Source organism: Thermobia domestica, chromosome 3 (assembly GCF_964235325.1).
Source record: "Thermobia domestica chromosome 3, izTheDome1.hap1.1, whole genome shotgun sequence".
Lineage (NCBI taxonomy): Eukaryota > Metazoa > Arthropoda > Insecta > Zygentoma > Lepismatidae > Thermobia > Thermobia domestica.
Genome location: NC_137456.1, coordinates 275,878,061 through 275,898,513, shown reverse-complemented (window position 1 = coordinate 275,898,513; position 20,453 = coordinate 275,878,061). Strand labels below are relative to the sequence as shown.

At 36.2% G+C, this 20,453-nt stretch overlaps 1 protein-coding gene and 1 long non-coding RNA gene across 4 annotated transcripts in view; one reads left to right on the top strand and one right to left on the bottom strand.

The window, feature by feature from the left end:
• Positions 1 to 18,051, top strand: part of CysRS-m (cysteine--tRNA ligase-like protein, mitochondrial) — a 52,493-nt gene extending 34,442 nt beyond the window's left edge. For all 3 annotated transcript variants that reach the window (XM_081752424.1, XM_081752423.1, XM_081752425.1), the window contains 4 exons: positions 6,201 to 6,299; positions 10,106 to 10,243; positions 11,220 to 11,309; positions 17,895 to 18,051. In XM_081752424.1, coding sequence (XP_081608550.1) covers positions 6,201 to 6,299; positions 10,106 to 10,243; positions 11,220 to 11,309; positions 17,895 to 17,951 — 384 coding nt within the window. In that variant the 3' untranslated portion in view covers positions 17,952 to 18,051. The remainder of the gene's footprint in view (positions 1 to 6,200; positions 6,300 to 10,105; positions 10,244 to 11,219; positions 11,310 to 17,894) is intronic.
• Positions 1 to 20,453, bottom strand: part of LOC145681073 (uncharacterized) — a 179,855-nt gene that overhangs the window by 153,379 nt on the left and 6,023 nt on the right. The gene's annotated exons all lie outside the window — the stretch shown is intronic.

The following is a 20,453-nucleotide window of genomic DNA, read 5'->3' as shown; positions in this document are numbered from 1 at the left end:
CATATAATAAGTCAGGGAGAAACACTGAAATGGTTAGTCACTAACCGAAATGTTCTCAGCAAAAGCAACGTTTTAAATATATATATGAAAAAACGATGAAAGACTTCTTTGTCCAATTGTGTGGGAAAGAAGCAATTCCCACCAAAGAAAGAACTTATATGCGTTGCAGAATAAAGTATAAATCGAAAATAATAATCACTGTCTTCACGAAATATACAGGGCGTCCACAAAAAATCCTTCTATAACCTGGTAGCGGTTATATATGGTGTCTGAACGTGGAACGACCTGTCAAGTGCACACGTGGACAGGTTGAGAACCCTTGGTCGTCTGACGAAGTATGAATAAAATTAGGTCTTTCACCTGAAAATTTAAAATAAGTTAGTTGGCAACACTGTCATATGGTGTGAGACTTACGTGCATAGACGATGAATGGTTTTTCACCTGAAAAAGGGCTATTTAAAATAGTTAAAGAACTTGTTCACTCACTACAACATGATGAGGTTCCTGCATGAGCAATGTCCAATCCAAATGTTCCATAAAGTAATAAGATCCTCTTGAACAGTTGGTGCAGTTGGGTTTCCTTATCTTCCGTTTCTTCACATGTTGAAACCATGCTGTCTTCCTGTGTTGAGTATCCTCCGCGATTCTCCAACGATGAGTTGATGAGGGGAGAAGGGGAGTTTTTTTTTTTTTTTTTTTAACACTGGTGTGAGAAACGAGACATGGTTATAACACCTGTATGATAACTTTTTTTTTTTTTTTAAGTTCGCAGAAAGCGTTTATAGGGCTATTAAAATTCTTATTAAAAAAAAAAAAACACAAATACTTTTTGTAAAATGTTTAAGTGTTCCGTTTCGATCACTTTATTGTGTGCAATATGAGATAAATATACACACTCAATAACTATTCATGAAAACATCGACTTGAAGAATTATCAAATATCTTAATAAAAATTAGTAAATATACTGTTCACCATCACCATCAGAATATCTGTTCATATAGTTCCTTCTACAATAAAAAGATTACTGCTTTCGTTCGAAGAATATACTATTCACACGACATTCCTACACACACTATTAGCTACCAAGGAAATGCCTGTTTTCACTTGTTTAAGGCTTAGCCTACTTTCCGTTCTAATCTTTTCTCTTCGAACAAAATATATGTCACATCCTGGAAATTCAAATAAAGTCAAAATCGGGTAAATGACGTAAATGAGGTTCAATAAAATTACAGTAAACACTTCAAAATGAAAACGAAAATCTAAGATTAAAACTAAAAAATAACATTGATAATCGTAAAATTCCATATTTTACGCATGAGATTACATACTAAGTTTCATTTACAAATACAGAAATATATACATAACTAACAACTAAAAATTTTCTCATTCTAAGCATCTCGATATTTTTTTTTTTTTTTTTCTGAAAAGAAAATCAAACATTAATTGTGAGTCATACGTATGATAACATGTTTAAGGATTTGGAAAGTGGGAAGGGATTCTAAATTTTTTTTTTTTTTTTTAAATTTGAAAACAATAAAAATATATATATTATAACGCCAAAATATCTTCCCACTAGCTGGGAATACGGAACTGCGCCACTAGTTCAAGATTGCTTTTGGATAAATGCAATCTCCCTACGTATATGATACGTTAATTATTTACTAAAAAATCTAAATTCAAACATCTGAAATGAAAACAAGAAAAAATTAATGACATTAAACTAATAGTAAGTCAATGATAAGGTTTGCAACACTCATACACAGCTGACTGAGGTGTGAAGTGCTACACGGAGCAAAGACAGAAAAAAGAAAAGAATTAATCAGCTGTATGTCACCCGTTATTCGTAACCATAAACACAAGTGGTTCTACAGTCTGGCGACTGCCTTATCGAAACAAGAAAAAGAAAGAAAAACATGTTATCTATGTTATCTACTCTTTGCCGAACAGTTAAAAGCTGGAAGCAAAAATGAGTTTAAAAGAAATGCGTAGTTCTTCTTTTCGTGTCCAGGTGTTTTATCCACAACTAAAAGCAAAAAAGAAGAAAATGAATGAATGTCTATCACCTAACAGTTAAAAGAAAAATTGAAAGAAATGCGTTGCTTTCCTAAAAGAAAATTCGTATCAGTGTAAAAAGTTTTTTTTTTTTTTTTTTTTTTTTTTTTTTTTTTTTTTTAATGAAGTTAACCTCACTTAACATCTGTTTTAATTCCTGCTCTCTGTATAACTTCTACGTAATTGTAGTCCACCTGTAAGGTTAGGGGCGATTAATGGGATACACGTAGGCGCCCAATATGTGGAATTGAAGTAATAATGTAACCAAGGATCTCCTAAATAAAGAGATAGCAAACGGGTGGTTGATAAGTTATTAACCTGTAAAGAAGTTGAATTATTCTCATCGGACTTGTCGTTTTCGGAGTTTGACAAGTTGACTTCCCCACTAGGGGAAAAAGAGATTGGTTCTTGAATTTCATTAACAGGTGACAAATTAAGGTCATGCAAAAGATCTTCTGGTAGTTGGCGACGTGCCAAGGCCATCCAAATTTCACGGGTTTCAGGGGTAGGTTCCCATAACTTGGTCCTGTCTATCGAATGAAGTCCTAAATATTCACCTGTGGAAGGGTCAACAAGTTCAACAACACGGTCATTAATGACCTTAACACATAAAAGGGGTCCTCGGTACAAATCAAAAAATTTTGATATTTCACCTTTCAATAGACTACTGATGTTACGCTGTTTGAGAAAAATCAAACTTCCTTGTTTTAAGCGTCGTCGCTGTTGTTGACTATCGTTCCATCGTGCGTTCCTTTTTTCAATTATGGCTTTTCGTCGGTGGTCTGCCATAAGTAATTTATTCGACCAACTAATCCCATCTTCCTTATCAAAATCTTCAGATACCTGTAAACCAAAATGCTTAAAAATGGGACGAGAGAAATGAATATTAAGATACAAACTTGCTGGTGAAACACCAAGACTTTCAACGATGGAGTAGTTATGTAACAGAACTGCTTCCTCATGTACCATCTTGGACAAGATAAAATAGGCTATCACAAAAACATGATTAAAATCACCTGAAAGAGTTTTTTTTTTTTTCAGATTACTGGTACTAAGCTGAAAGAGAAATTATATATTAAAATATTAATCTTAAATGTATATTCGAGCACCAACGGTCTCGATTCGGGTCGGTAGTTCGGGCGTCATTTATCTGTAACCATCTAGAGGTCGAGTCGCTGTTCGGGCTGTCATTTATTTGTAACCATCTAGAGGTCGAGTCGCTGTTCGGGCTGTCATTTATTTGTAACCATCTAGAGGTCGAGTCGCTGTTCGGGCTGTCATTTATTTGTAACCAACTCAAGTTCGTGGTCCATGTTCGGGCAGCTATTTATTTGTAACCGCCTGTAGTTCTGTTCGCTGTCCTCGGCTCGTGGTATTACCAATAAGTATACTCCTGATACTTTAACTTACCTGGACAGGACGACGAATACCTCTCCAAGAAAGGTTACAAACTGTTTCCCAAAAAGCTCGTCGGTCTCAATAATGAGATGAGCATTAGGCGCCGAGAGGTTCGGGTGTCTCGTCTCGAAAACCTCACGGACGATCAGACGGTCATCCAGACCATAACGCACACAAACATCACTCATACAAACAACGAAAACACACTGGGTTAAATGACACTATACTTATTTATTAGAACACTATTTTGAAAAAAAAATAACGAAGAGAAATGAACACAACACTGGACACTAATAAATTTTGCCGCTGAAATTACGTTTTGCCCTTTACGGGAAATATAGCCCTTTCTATATAAATGATTATAATTCAGGTATCACTATAAATACTTTGCTCACACCATTAACACACTTGGGGGATTAGCACTGGGGAAAAGTTGTCTGGATCGTCCCACGATGAATCCAGTTGTTACGCTGAACGGTCCTGCAGCGTAAAGGTGAATCTTCGAAAAAAAGATCTGCCCATTGGGATACTGATATTGGTGGGCGCGTATATAACTTTTTAAACGCACAAGGTCTGAGGACCTGGGATTTCACTGATTGGGGCTAGCCGTAAGAAATCGTCCTTCACCGGCTAAATAGCTTGTGCCCCTTAACACAACTTATGTTTGAAGTTCAACGCGAGATGCGTGGTTGCATCTTCCAGACCTGGAGTCAAACTCCTCGAGCGTCCAAGCTCAAGCTACGGGTTGCAATGGTCAACGGAATAGTGTTGGCAGTTCATTTCAAAAATTACTCAGTTACTCACCTGTATGCACATACAAACAGAATATAGAAAACAATTTATGTTAATTTTAGCCAACTGCCCATAATGCACTAGACACTGCGATAACTTTGGCGTGAGAAAGTACAGATAACGGGCTGGAATACAACGCAGTTGGTGCCACTTCGGCTACTGGGACATCTGGTCAGCCCGTATTTCTCTAATCTATTGTAATGTTTCCATAAACGATTAAAGAAAGCACTTAATTCAGTTCCAAAATATACTGTGCATATAATAAGTCAGGGAGAAACACTGAAATGGTTAGTCACTAACCGAAATGTTCTCAGCAAAAGCAACGTTTTAAATATATATATGAAAAAACGATGAAAGACTTCTTTGTCCAATTGTGTGGGAAAGAAGCAATTCCCACCAAAGAAAGAACTTATATGCGTTGCAGAATAAAGTATAAATCGAAAATAATAATCACTGTCTTCACGAAATATACAGGGCGTCCACAAAAAATCCTTCTATAACCTGGTAGCGGTTATAAATGCACCCATTCACACAGCTGGCGTTGTTGCAGCGTGGTTTGAGGAACATCGGGATGAAGTTCAACACCTCCCCTGGCCCGCCCATCACCAGATCTCAACATAATTGAACATCTGTGGTCCGTCCTGGAAACACGACTCCGTCGACGATTTCCACCTTCATCCTCTCTCACAGAACTGGCCGATGCCCTGCACGAGGAATGGTGTAAAATTCCACTTGCTACCATTCACGACCTCTATGCCTCCATCCCACGTCGCATCAAGGCTGTTCTGAAGGCGAAAGGGGGCCCGACACCATATCAATCTGGTAAGTTGCAATTTCGTTCAGGTGTTTCCATTTTTCTGATCACCATCTGTATCTCCACACTCTGTTCATCTTAGTCTTTTCAATTTTGCCAGTTTTATTTTTTCTATTTATGTATTTAATCTACTTCTATGCCAATGTTGCAGTATCTGAAACAAATACTTTGATTTCAGGATTTAGTATTTTGTGTTTAGAAGCATATCCCATTATTATTATTATTATTATTATTATTATTATTATTATTATTATTATTATTATTATTATTATTGTTATTATTATTATTATTATTATTATTATTATTTCTACCACAGAATGACTTTCAAACTAATTTGTTTTCAATCGCAATGCTTAGACAGATTTACCGGATTCATTGTTAGACAGATTTACCGGATTCATACCGGACCATATATTGCAATGCAGTGCAATTTAGAGTGAAATGGGCTAATAAAATTATTTAACAAGCATGTTCAAGTATAATATGAACTTATACTCTATCTATCTATCTATATATATATATATATATATATATTGCTACTAATCAATATGACACGAACTGCTTGTACTTTTAAACCCCAATAGTGGTTTCCAAAATTTGAGTTCATTTTAAATATAAAATGTATTAAATGTCATTTGTTCATTTTTAAATCCGAAACATGTACTATATCCGAATATATTAATTGAGACCTCAAGAAATTAACTAACTAACTAACTCTATGGCCTATGGAACCCGGAAGTTCAATGCCGCGTTTACAAAACTCTCCACTGATTTCTGTCCTTAGCCAATTGGATCCAGATTGCTGAATCCAAGAAATAAAGATAATATAAATTTCCAATATTAGAATCGTATTTGCTTTTTTCTTTTGAATATTATTCACATACTGTCTCATACGACTGGACAAATATCCTTTATCTCATGGACATTTTATTAGTAAAAAATGTACTTTAAACATAAACAGTTGTAATAGTGTTGATTTCAGAAGGTGGTTCGGGGAATTTCACTCCCGGAGCCATATCTCGTATCGTGCTCAATACGGATTCCCAGTATTTTTGTAATATTGAAATTCTCCCTCTCCACTCCCTGGTGAAAATCTGAAGTTGTAGGAAGCAACAGTCAACATTGATTATTATTTTTTTATAGAATAATCAACATGCGCGAAGTCCCACTTGTGTGGCCGCTGCAGCAACTTATTTGAGGCATACAATGAGTCTTCTTGGAGTCAATATCTTGAGAAAAAGTGTAAGTATTATCGATAATAAAACTCTTTTGTGTGTAGTTCATAGCAAATTGAATTATCTTATACAATCTTGGAACCTTTTATAACATGAAGAAGAAGAAACAACAACAACAACAACAACAACAACAACAACAACAACAACAACAACAACAACAACAACAACAACAACAACAACAACAACAACAACAACAACAACAACAACAACAACAACAACAACAACAACAACAACAACAACAACAACAACAACAACAACAACAACAACAACAACAACAACAACAACAACAACAACAACAACAACAACAACAACAACAACAACAACAACAACAACAACAACAACAACAACAACAACAACAACAATTATTATTATTATTATTATTATTATTATTATTATTATTATTATTATTATTATTATTATTATTATTATTATTATTATTATTATTATTATTATTATTATTATTTATTTTGAGAGGCTTTAGTAATCACATAAAATGTTAAGTGAATTAGTAGGAACACAAGAAATAACTTAGGCTTAATAATGAAACGGATATTATTATGTCTGTATATTTATCCAGTGATATGATATAATTTCAAGAACTCTACTGTTCCCATATCTATTAGGATGTACGTTTAAAAAAACTGATGTTAAAAACTCACGTATCTAACAAGTCAGTGTTGAACGCTCACAAATTATAACATCTTCAGAAGAAAATTAAATATAATCACTAGAAAGAACACACATAATTAATTTGTTTAAAATAGGAACACAAAAAGTGTAAGTCAAAAGACGATTAACTGATTATCATTCGTTGTCCAGCAAACACTGACAGAAACCAAGTCAGTGTAGTACTTCACACTTCCCAAAGTCTAGCTGCCCTTGGAAGAATACCTGTGAGCTTTTACATTCTCAGAAAAACAAAGTCTGATATACCTTAATACTTCAATTTGCGAGTGAAACTCTTGATGATACTATCACAGTTTTTATGTAAATTCCTGCATCCAGATTTAGTTTAGGCTTTTTGATCCTTGTACAGTAAGATTTCTATTGAAGTTGTTTGGTATGTTATCTTGATATCTTTAATACTATGGTTAACATCCCCAAATATTTTCTCCGCCCAGAAACAACCAAATCTTGATCCTTGGAATCTTTTATATATTCCTTAATCCTAGTACTCATGTATATCTTTCATCATACAAATTATGAATAATCACACTTGCTTGATAAACTCCTGCATACGTAGCTTATTGATAAAAATAACAGTAAACTGTTTTTTGTTATTAAATGGTGATTTATAGCTAATCTTGGAACCATACTTAATAGCAGCTTTGTTCAAACCAAATGATAGTTTTGGTCAAAATGGAAAGAAAATTCACATATTATTTGATTTACTTGCTGCCGTATTCTTCGATGTATTCCGTAGAAGAGGTTTAAAATATTTATCTCGAAAACTCATTTTTGTAAATTTTTCGTGGTGGTCAAACAACAACCAAATCAAAAACAAGTTTTTCGTGATTTTTAATTTACTCTTCAGTTGGAAAGCTATTGTAGTAGCATGCTAAGTAGAAGATAATTCAGTACGATATACTGAGTAAATATATTCCTTTGCTTTGCTTTTAACAGAGTAGTATTACAAACGTGCTCCGGTACATCTGAATTTCAATGCCCGTTCCTTTGGTACATATTTTTATGATTCTGTTCCCGGTGGGGACACAAACTTTTCGGTGTGACCAGCATCGCGAAGCAATTGGGCTAGAACACCAAGGAGTATAAGTTATCATTTTAGGTACTCTGATGTTAACAGGTCACTTGGCGCAAACTGAGAAACTTCTATGCAACCACAGTCTTTAACTAACCTCTTCGTATTTACGTAAGAATTTTGTTTTAATAACGTCCAATCAGCTGTAGTTTCTTTCTCCCCTTCGTTCGTTTTCCTTCCACTGTACCTTGTAGCACGTTCGTCATGATACAGTTCCTTTTCGGCCATTCCAACCAGTTTCTCGTCTTCTTTTTAATTACATCTAAAATTGTTCTTTTCTCTCCCACTATTTGTAACATTTTTCATTTGTTATTTTTTCAATCCAGCTAATTCTCTCCATTCTTCTCCACATCCACATTTCAAAAACCTCCAGTCTTTTTTAATCACTTTTGCGTAATGTTCATGTTTATACCCCATACAGCACAATACTTTACACGAAAGTCTTTTTTTTTCTTTATTCAAGAACCCTTATATAGAAAATGCCTTGCCCCTATCCCCCCCCCCAAAAAAAATTGAAAACGTTGGGATATGTATCCCCTTATGTTTAATAAGGAGTTTATATACCGAGTTTCATCTTTCTAATTTGATTGTTTCGTAAGATACTGTACTTTTGGTATAAAGTTTTGAACCCCACGACTCCCTCTCCCTAGTATAAGCCTTCCGAAAAACTAATGTGATAAAAACCTAAGTTAGACCAGGGTCAACTCATGTACGAAAAACCATGAAAATCGGTCCAGCGCTGTAGGAAGAGTTAACTGTCAAACATTTATATATACAGGGTGTTTCAAAACAACACCGACAACGTTTGGGAGGTGATTCCTGACACCAAGATAAGACAAAAAGTATAGACCAACCTGGATGCACAAATGTTTTGTTTCGGAGTTACAGGCTGCCGAAAACATGAAAAACTGAATTTTAAAGGTCCATAGCTCCAAAACTATGGAAGCTACCGTAGTCGGGTGAAGACTTCACTTAGGAACTAGTATGTTTCCTATCCAAATATCGAAGTTTCAGAATCCTGTGGTACACACGTAACAATTTTTATAAAGATAGTTGGTGCATACTTCCAATTAAATGCTTGTAGCCAAACTCCCTCTATAAAAAATTGTTGCGTGAGTACCTTAGGATTCTGATACATAGATTTTTGGATAGAGCACATATTAGTCCATTAGTCTTGACTCGACTACGGTAGGTCCCATAGTTTTGGAGCTACGGACCTCTAAATTTCATTTTCTCGTGTTTCCAGCAGCCTATAACTCCCAAAGGAAACATTTGTGCACCCAGGATGGTCTATACTTTTTGTCTTATCTTGGTGTCAGGAATCACTTCCTAAACGTTGTCAGTGTTGTTTTGAAACACCCTGTATATAGATTTAATATAGAAAAATTCTTCACACATGGAAAAGAAGGGAAAATATATTTACTTGACTTTCATTTGTTTGTTAATAGATCTTGAGGTTTTAAAAAAAATGACACTAAAATCTTCGCAGCACAGGTTCGAGACTCTACATCACTCTGCTGTGCCAAACACACTTCTTGAGAACCACAGTTCAAGCGAAAGCAATGAAATGTCCACCATATGTCTAATCTGCATCAGTTTAAATCAATATTTTTTAATCATATTTTCAGCTTTTGGTACACAAATGTGTGATTTGAAATCCTGAGGCACACTTTGGGCATAGCTAATGTCAAGTTACTTTGTATTATTTTTGATCATAAAGAAATATTATCTATAAAACTGCCACTGCGTAACTGTCAAATAATGAAAAATAATTATTGTTACCGTTTTGAAAGATTTTAGTAATAAAATTTCTGTGAAGCGAGCATCCGTTTCATTGAGTGCCAGGAGAAAGCCATTTCAATATCCTAACTTTCTCGTGGCGCTGTAGTGGTTCCATCCCGGTCACTAGTGTACTGGGGCACACCATTTAGAAATGGCATTTTTATGTCTTTTTAGAGGTTAAATAAAAGAGTTAAATAATAATTTATCTCTAGTATTTTAAACTTGAGTATGTCTTTTTTTTTTTTTTTTTTTTTTTTGTTTCTTTCTTTTAGGAATTTGGGCACGAAACAGCTTCAATGCCTGTAAGAATAGAACAGATATTAGATAGCGTTGTTCAGTTTCGCAATGTTGTGAGAGTTACGGCGTTACAAAAAGATGATAGTGACAAAGAAAGGACGAGTTCTACTAAGGTATTATTAACTATGTTTACTTTTCTATAAGTTCAATGTTTGACTCTTCAATAGGTTTAATGTTTAAATGTTCTATAGAAAACAAGTATTATTTAAAGAATCAATGGGTAACTTAATGAATCTGTGGCTAAATGATTAAATGGCCTTAAATGATTAAATGAATCTGTGGCTAAATGAGCGTGTGCTTTTGATATCTATCATATCGAATTTAGAAATGTAGAAATAGCGATCGAGCAGGTGTACGGACTACACATCCAACTAAATTCGTGTGGCCGACCCCACACTGTAGAAGAAACTGTAACACCAGGAGAGTGAATTTATAGTTTAGTATTTAAACTTACGGATAAGTGATTCTTAATGTCACACTTTTCACAGCGTTGTTTCGAAATACTTTTCACCTTTCACCATGGAGCACTTTTCACCTTTTCAGGATAATCAAATATTTTCATTCTGCTTCTTTTCAAAGTCACGCAAAGAGTGCGGCCAACAAAGCATTAGCCTTTAGCCCCAATTTCACTTCCCCATGAATTTGCTTGAACTTGAGTGCAAGCGATAGCGTCGATGCATAGAATACGACTCTAAAGGAACCAGAGTGATGAGATGCACCGTTCCTGCGTTATCGCGTTCCAAAGTGTGGGATGCCATGAGATGGCGCCAGTATCGACCATTCTGGTTCCTTCCCAGTCGTGGTCTACGCATCGGAAGCTATCGATTGCAATCACGTTCAGGCAAATTCATGGGGAGACGAAATTGAGGTTAAACCTAGACGCACTCTTTACTTTAAAATAATAGAAGTAGTCTGTAACATAAGCTTTAGGTGTATTCTATGTACATCTTATGGATTATAAAATTCACAAGTTCTTAGTTGCAAAATGCGTGTATGATGAATTTTGTTCTTTCAGAGTAGGTACACAGAATCTATGTCTGTAAAATATTTGTGTAGCTCCAATAATTATTCACTTATTTTTCTGTGTAGGATGCAAGAAGAAATGATAGAAGAGACACCCTTCTGAAAGCTTGTGATAATCTTAGAGAGGATTTGTGGACAGCTGGTGTCCAACTGAAGGTAAGTGTAAACAAAGATGTTCGATTACAAATTATGTTGAAATAAATAGACAGCAGATAAAAATTATTTTTACGGGACCGCGCAATGCGCCACATTATACTTTCGTATGTTGTTTCCTCCCTGGTCTGAATATCAACTCATAAATTCTAATGTATTATGCGAGCTTGAATCTGGATCAGATAGAAAATTTAGATCTTATTACCAATATCCTCTATCCTCCTCTATCTATCTTATTCATTATTCAATAGATGCTTCAAGGAAGGGTATTATCCCACCAGTTGGAAACTAGCTCACGTGACCCCAATATATAAATCAGGACTTAAAGATCATGTATCCTCCTATAGGCCAATATCTCTTCTTTCTGTAATATCAATTATCTGCGAAAAAATAATCAAAGACAGGCTACTTAAATTCACCTCACCTTACATCCATAGTTCTCAGCACGGCTTTCTACCGAAAAGCTCAAGTCTCTCAAACTTAAGTACTCTTCTTTCCTGTGCAGTCAAATGTATGAATAACAATACTTAATTAGATGTTATCTACTTTGATCTCTCGAAGGCCTTTGATTCTGTCAGTCACATTCATCTTCTTCATAAACTCTCCAATAGATTTAATGTACATGGTAAATTTCTCTCTCTAATCACAAGCTACTTGAAGGACCGTAAACAGAGAATTGTTCTTTCAGGGGCGACTTCTAACCCCCAACCCGTGATCTCAGGGGTGCCTCAGGGGAGTGTACTTGGGCCTCTGCTGTTTGTCCTGTATATGGATGATCTCTACACGCACTTATCAGCTCAAGCTAGTGGCCTTCTGCTTTTTGCTGACGATTGTAAGTTATACAGAGAAATATCGTGTCTCCATGACACAATTGCTCTACAGGAAGACATAAATTACCTTACAGGCTGGTGTGAAATGTGGCACTTGAAACTCAACGGTAAGAAATGTGACAGTATTACTATTACTTTGAAAAAGTCTCCTGTTCCCTCCACATACCATATCAACGATTCTCCTATCACGCATTCTGCTAGTCATAACGATCTTGGTGTCATCTTTGATTCAAAACTCACCTTCTCTGTCCACATCTCCTCAATACTAAAGAATTCAATGCGCATGTTGGGACTTCTTTATCGATTCACCGAACTACGCACTGTTTCTTCATTAGCAACTTTTTATAAGACTTTAATAGCGCCCAAGATCGAATACTGCTCTCCCATATGGGCCATGGCAGCACCTACACATCTCTCCAGTCTTGATTCTGTTCTCAATTTCTTCATCGCTATAGTCCGTTTTCGTGTTCCTGCACTTCGAATATTATCTAAGAAGGAGCTCTTGCGACATCTTAATATTCAGACTCCTGAAGTACGCAGAATTATCTCTGACCTGAAATATCTACATAAAATAGTTAATGGAAGCTTAAGATCGGAAATATTACTTCAGGAACTATCCTTACGTGTCCCTTCCCGCATCACCCGGAATACCCACCTATTCCATCTTGCCCGTCCTAGGTTGGCTGTTATACAGAGGTCTCTTTTTTATAGAATACCAAACTGTTATAATCAAGTAACAACTGATGTGGACATTTTTTCGAGCTACCCAGTGTTTGAAAGAGCAATTAAACGAGCTTTGACGGAATAGTTTTACTTTTACACTCTTTTTTTCTATGTTGTTGTTATTGTTGTCTTGTTTTTTTTTCTTTCTTTTGTTAGCATGTGCCTGTGTAAAATGGCAAAGTTATGCTGTATCTGGGAATTTGTTCAATAAATAAATAAATAAATATTTCAAAATAAGCGTACAGTTACAGTCTCAAATAACTTTTAAAAGTTAAATAAATAATATTTCTCTCTGTATTCATAGACCTAATAGTACCGTACTTTTTTCTGTTCTCTTTCGTATTTATTATTATTATTATTATTATTATTATTATTATTATTATTATTATTATTATTATTATTATTATTATTATTATATTGCTTATTATGAAAATTGCAAAACTAGGAAAGTCACGTATGAGGGGAATAGAATTTAATTACACATCCATTATTTCTGACTTTGATAAAGAATTATGGCGTGTCTTGCAATCAGAACCTTTGTATATCGTGGCATCGAAACAAACAGTTGTTGGGTGTGTTCCTAACGAGTTGCCTGCTACTCTGCTTGTATGCTAGTCCACAAGATATTGACACTGATGAGTACCACGATGAACAAGGTACCAACCAACTATATGCCATGCTTGTGTAATGGGCAACATATCAGGCGGCTGTGCTGGCGAGAAAAGCAATGGCTTTCGCATTCCAGTATACATATAGTGAGTCACCATGATGAAATATCGTATATAAATTTTTCTGAAGGAAGAGTATGACCTCGACCTCTATAACTTTATTGATGTAGCGGTGAGTAACAGCCAAAATCGCGTGTTATACCCAGTGATTCTCCATTCCATCATTACACCTGCCTTTCGACCTGTATGACGCTAACGATGTATACTGCCAGATGGCGCTCAACACGATAGACTCTAACGGGGACTGTAAGACAGTGCAGCAGTACTTGTTCAAAAATACAACCGTCTAAGTCTCCAGACACCAGCGACGGTTTTCACGCGCCCATTATAGCCTGGGATATTTGTGATTATGTGTCAATGGAAGCCAACAAAAAAACATGTATGCGACCAATCCGCTGTTCAACAGGCGCCGTCGAACTGTCGATGCAACTAAGGTTACACTCTTCATCGTACTCCAACATCAAACTAACACTGTGGACAAAACTGTACGGTCCGTCATGGCCAGTTTCCCTATGATGTGACCACATTATTGCCCGGCTGTTGCTATAAGCCCTGCTGTCTGTTCATTGCTTTCACGGCGTGCCCTGTACGCTCACCAATTTCATGCTACAAGAAGCCGCCTTGCCTTAGACCGATTATGTAACCCCATTCGAGTACAGTCACCTGTTTATATTACACTTGTTATAGTCGACAATACATAGAGACGCAATCCCATACGATTCCTGTTCATTGGACCACTCTTCACTATGTCAGTCTCCAATACCCACTTTTGTGGTACAACATTGATCCGAAGTCGCTGTTAGATTCATGGGTACGCCGTCCCGCTGAAAGTAATCGTTCACACGTCGCACTCTGCTCAATAACTACTACGGCCTATGGAACCCGAAGGTTCAATGCCGCGTTCACAAAATCTCTTCATTGACTTTTGTCCTTAGCCAACTGAATCCAGTTTCTACCGTGTATTCTTATTCTTGCAAGATCAATCTTAATATTGGCCTTTCATTTGCACCTAGGTCTTCCTAATGGTCATTTTCCTATTGGACTTCCAGTTAAAACTTTGAAATCGTTCGTACTTTCTTTCATTCTGGCTACATGGCCTGCCTACCTGAGTCTCCTAGACTTAATGACCCTAACAATGTTTGGTAAGCGGTTTAAATTATACAGTTCTTCGTTATGAAGTATCTGCCATTCCCCATTCTCGTTTCTCTTGGGTCCGAATATTCGTCTCAGGATCTTGTTCTCAAATACTTTCAGTCCATTCTTCCGTTCCAAGTAAGCGACCATGTTTCGCAACCATACATGACAACCGACATGATTATCGTTTTTTATATTTTAAGTTTCAAATTCCTCGATAGAATTTGCAACAACAAAAGATTTTGAACTGAATAATAACACAAACTCGCTGCTTTTAATCGACATTTAGTTTCTTCGTGAATATGGTTTTGGTCTGTTAATATTGATTCGAGTCCCGACGAACTTCCATGTATTTAGTTTTCTCTGCGAAACCCATGTCTCTGCAAGCGTTCAATAAGACCTTTGCATTTCTTTCTATTGTTTTCCTATCATCCTCTATTATATTTATATCATCAGCATACGCCATAACTATTCAGCTCTAGGTCTAGTTGCTGTCTTTGATTTTCCTTATGGCGTACTTCAGAACAAAGGTGAATAATAATGGCGACAATGCATCTCCTTGTTTCAGGCAATTCTCGACGTGAAAGCTCGTGGACACGAAGTTTCCTATTCAGACTTTACTTTGGGATCCATTTAAAAATGTTTTACTTAATCTAATTAGCTTTTTCGGTATTTCAAGTTCTGTAAGAATGTTGTACAATGTTGCCCTCCTAACCGAGTCGTAGGCCTCTCGAAAAATCAATAAATAATTGATGGACCGGGGTATTGTATTCCCATTTCTTTTCGAATATTTGTCGAATGCTAAATATTTGATCGATAGTTGATCGATTTCGCGTAAATCCACGTTGATAATCCAAAGTAATTTCATCTTAATAAATCTTGAAAGTTTTCATGCATTTTCATCTTGTCTTTGGTATTGCAATTTTCACAAACAGCAGTGTATTAGTATTAGTAGTATTACCAGCACTACTACTACTAAGAATAATAAGAAGAAAATTCTGGGCTGAAAGTATTGTGATTTCTATGTGTCATCGCTTCGTCAGTAAGTCTAAAAATTAACACTTATGAGGTATATGAAGTTTCTAATGCTAAATAATGTTTGCGATAGTGATTAAGTTCTTGAAATACGATCTTTAGCTGCAGGCGTAAGAGTATGGGAGCGTATACACTAGTTTCACTCCAGGTATGTGTGTATATATAGTATTTTATTTCTCGGTAACTACTAGCCAGATGTGAACCAAATTTGGTGGGCAAATAGCCCATGGCCAAATGAATAAAAAATGCCATATTTGGTGACGGCTCATCTCGGTTCGTCCTGTATGTGGTACTTTATTTCTCGGTAACTACTGGCCAGATCCGAACCAAATTTTGTGGGCAAATAGCCCATTGTCTAGATGATAAAAATTGCAATATTTTGTGCCCGGGCTCGACCAGGAACAGACTCGGCTCGTCTTGTATGTGATACTTTACTTCTCAGTAGCTACTAGCCAGATCTGAACGAAATTTGGTGGGGAACTAGCCTGTCGCCTGGTAACTAAAGATCACTATATTTAGTGGCCAGGGACAGGCCCAGCTCGACAACAGGCTGTATTCCATAACTTTTCAAGCCGGGAGCTTCTGAGTTCGATTCACTTCAGCTTATTATATTTATTTTTATGTTTCGATCTCTCTTCATTTTCAATCTTTCTTGTAAATTGCTAATACAAGAGTTGTTCATTTAATTTCCGGATTGATACTGTAGAAAAATCAGTGGGGTACTTACCATCTGTTCGTTCTTGTTCCCCTCAGAGTACATCTACACGCTGATTTCAACATTGTTACTATTGCTGGAAACAGTCCTGGATCGCTGGTTGTGGAATGCCTAGAATTCTCTCGTGGATCCTGGATTTTCTAGATGGTGTCAAATGGTTTCCGTTTTAAGGTGGATTTTAGTGTAGGAAACAGGAAATAATCATACAGAGCTATATCCGGTAAGCAGGGAGGATGCCGTTACAAAGATGTTTTGGTCAAGAATTCGGTCACCATTCCTGAAGTGTGATATAGAACATTGTCATGGTGCAAATGCCACTGTCCAGATACACAGTTCTCCGGCTGTTTGCGTCGAATGGAGTTATGAAACAGTTGTAACACAACTGTCTAGACATCCTTATTGATAATTTGGTCATGTGGAACATTTCATGATGCACATCCTGATCATGTAAAAAAAAAAAAAAAAAAAAAAAAAACGCAGTTGCACTTTCATGTGGATTCGGACTTGTCTGGAGGTGGCCTGCCAAATGACCTCCACTGGGATGACATTACCTTGATTTCGGGATCGTATCCGTAAACCCATAATTCATATTCTGTGATGATACCGGCCAGGAATGTTGGATCGTTGGCGGGTGTTTCCTTCAGGTTCTGTTGATGGTGACAGCGAGTGTCCTGGTCCTGTTTGAGAATTTTCGGCACGAATTTCACCGATATACGCCGCATCCCTTTTGTGGTTTTCATGTAAAATTTGGTGACATGAGCTGATAGAAGTGTAACTGTTACGCAATTTCACGGAACCAGTCGACGATCAGATCTCACAATTGCATTGATGTGGGTAATTTGGTCTTAATTCCGATTTACAGACGGGCGAACAGGATGGGAATCGATCTCCACGGACATTCTTCCAGCTCGGAAATGTGCGGATCTCTGAAAGGTCTTTGCGCGACTCATTGATGCATCACTGAATGCTACTTGTAATGTTTTGTGCATCTCTGTAGCCCTTTTTATCACTGATTCGCTATTCTTTTCGATCATTCATTTCACAATCCGACACGGATTAGACAACGTACCGTGTACAATCGCGCCTCGCTTAAGTCAACGATAACGCTGTGACGTAATCGTGAGATGCTCATACAGTGAGGATTCCAAGCTACACTGAATACGTTTTGTGGAGAAAGAGAGAGAAAAACAATGTGGTAATTAAATAAAAGCCCTTATATATTCATACTGACTATGCTGACTGTTTCGTTAGCATGATGTACAGAGGTCATGTAACTTACATTTAGAACTCACCTTTTACTTATCTTATTGCCATCATCTTTAGACAATTAATTTCCAGACTTTAGTGTATTATTAACATTATTATGTTCTAGAAATATTTAATAAAGATGTAAATGATGTTAAATATTTTTCTTTGTTTTCAGGATCATGGAAGACAGACATCGTGGAGCTTTATTGAAAGTGAAAATAAGAAGCGATAATGTAGAGAACAAAGGAAGCTGTAATGTAGTCGTGAAATAAAATATTTAATGTGTATAAATTTTGTAAATAAACATAAATGTTTTATACATACCATAATTCTTTATTTTAATCCATTGGTATCTAGTATGCTGTATCCTCTCTTTAATGAAAAATACATTTTGACGTTAACTCGGGTTTCTTTCCCTGATGTGGAAAACCTAGTGCAAACATTCTCTAAATAATATTTAGGTGAGAGTAAACATTTGAGAACGAGTTTTACAAGAAAATAGTAAATAGTGATTGAACTTTAATGCAAAGAACGACAGCGGCTTCATCAGGGAATCATTTGGAGGGATTTCGACTAAAAACGATGCTGTACTAGTAGGGGCTCAAGTAGCTTCTGCGTTGTAATGTGATACGAGGGCGAGGTTTTTCTTTTCTTTTTTCTTTCTTTTTCTTTTTTTTTTTTTTAAGCTTCCGTTCAACCTCTAGAGGTGAATCACGTGAGATGGCGAAACGCGGATTATCCTGATCTGTTCATTGGAGATTGTACATTCCCCATACCAAAATACTCTAGTGATCAATCATTGTAGAGTGGCGAAAGTGAAACCGCATGGAGTCGAATCGAAGTGTTCGCCAAGTGTGAACTACATGATGTAATTCTGTTTCTCCAGATCGAAGGGCATATCCTCGAATAATTAAAAATTATGGGAACTTTAATAAGTGATTCTTAATGTGCACAAGTACTACAGAGAGTATAAAGAAAGACGTACTGACGTACATAACAATAGTGGTAGAGGGTGGAAATCTGTGGCAGAAGACAGCCTTGATGAAAGCGTGAATCGTGTGATTCATGAAAGAAGTAGATTATTATTTCTGAACAGATTGACATTGGAATTTCAGAAAACTCAGAGCCGTCTGGAGAAATTAAATTACATCATGTAGTTCAGACTGGCGGGCACTTCGATTGCACTCGAATATGTTTTCACGCTCTCTACTCCACAATGATTAAACGGTAGAGTCTGCCTTTTGGTATGGAATATGCGTGACCTCCAATGAACAGATTCGACTTACCCCAGTTTCTCCATTTCATATAGTTCTCCTCTGGTTGCTTGACGGAGGTTTAAAAAATAAACCGCCCTCGTAGTTTGTGAAACATTACATTGAGAAGGTGGTCAAACATTCTCATAGTAACAGTGTTCTATATGGTAAAAATCATGTCAAAGATGATGAGAGTGCTTAATGTGTATGGCAAGGTTTCAGTTGACGATTAGAAATTCATCAAAATTATAAACATAACACATCGCAACGGATGGGAAAGTAAGGCAATTTGAACAGCTTTTTAATAATTATGTAAGTATCGGATAGCCTCATCCAATATGTTTGTAGATAAATGAGGCTATCCGATTACCGTCTGGACATACATGATTTTGTTTCTCTTCAGTATATAACTTATCTCGTGCATGGTAATGTCTTATGGTTTAGCTCTGGAATATTTGTAGATAATTTGACATCAATCGCCTGAAACTATCCTCAAATTTAATATCGAAGTTCATAAACAGAAATGAACCAATTCAAGTTTAGGATGAGCCCGCAAATAACAGAAATTCGGCATCGTCGTCGATACTCATAGATGAAACAGATTATTTACTTCACTGACTGTATGATGGCATTTAGAAAGAGGAAGTCAGTTTTTCTCAGGTGTTCGTGCTTTTTTTTTTTTTTTTTTTAATATTTGGATGATCTGTGGGATTTTATAATACCGTATAAAACTAAATATTTAATATTCAAAAACTAAATATTTAATAAATAAAAGCAAAAAGTAGAACGGCAGAAAAGTACTTGGGATTTCAGTCCACGAAACAAAAGGAATTAGATGCAAGACATTAATGCGCCAACACTAAGTGAATAACCGTCCGAACGATCTTATTCCAATTTTTCTTCTGTACTTGGATAATTGTTTTCAGATTCATCTCTTGGCGAACATAAATATAAATAAACATACTGTTGGCGACAACATTTGAAAATTTCACCAATCCTGCTACTAATAGTAAACGTCTACAATATTTCGTGCTACTTAATCAAGCAACAAAACCATTCTTAATATATCAGGTTCTATTGGAAGAGACCATCATCCAACCAAACTAGATTTACACTTCACTTACAACTAAAAGACACCGCTTGCTCAAATCAAGTTCTTAATTATGAGCATGCATGTGTTAACTACAAAGTCGATATCACCAACAATCTGCAAGATTTAAACCAGTCAGTTGACAACATTTTACTACTAGAACAAACACTAACTTGTCTTACAGTAGTTACTTAAAGCAGCAGTGACCGACATATACCTATAAATTAACGTTTGTAAACTTCGGCGGTTCTACAGTATGTTTTGTTTATCAAGCTGTCTCTACAAACTTAACAACGAATTTTGGTGCAGATAGCTTCTAATGGTTCAAATATATAGACGCTCTTAAATAAATATTTTGATAATTTGGCACTTTTGGACATTGTCATTCAAT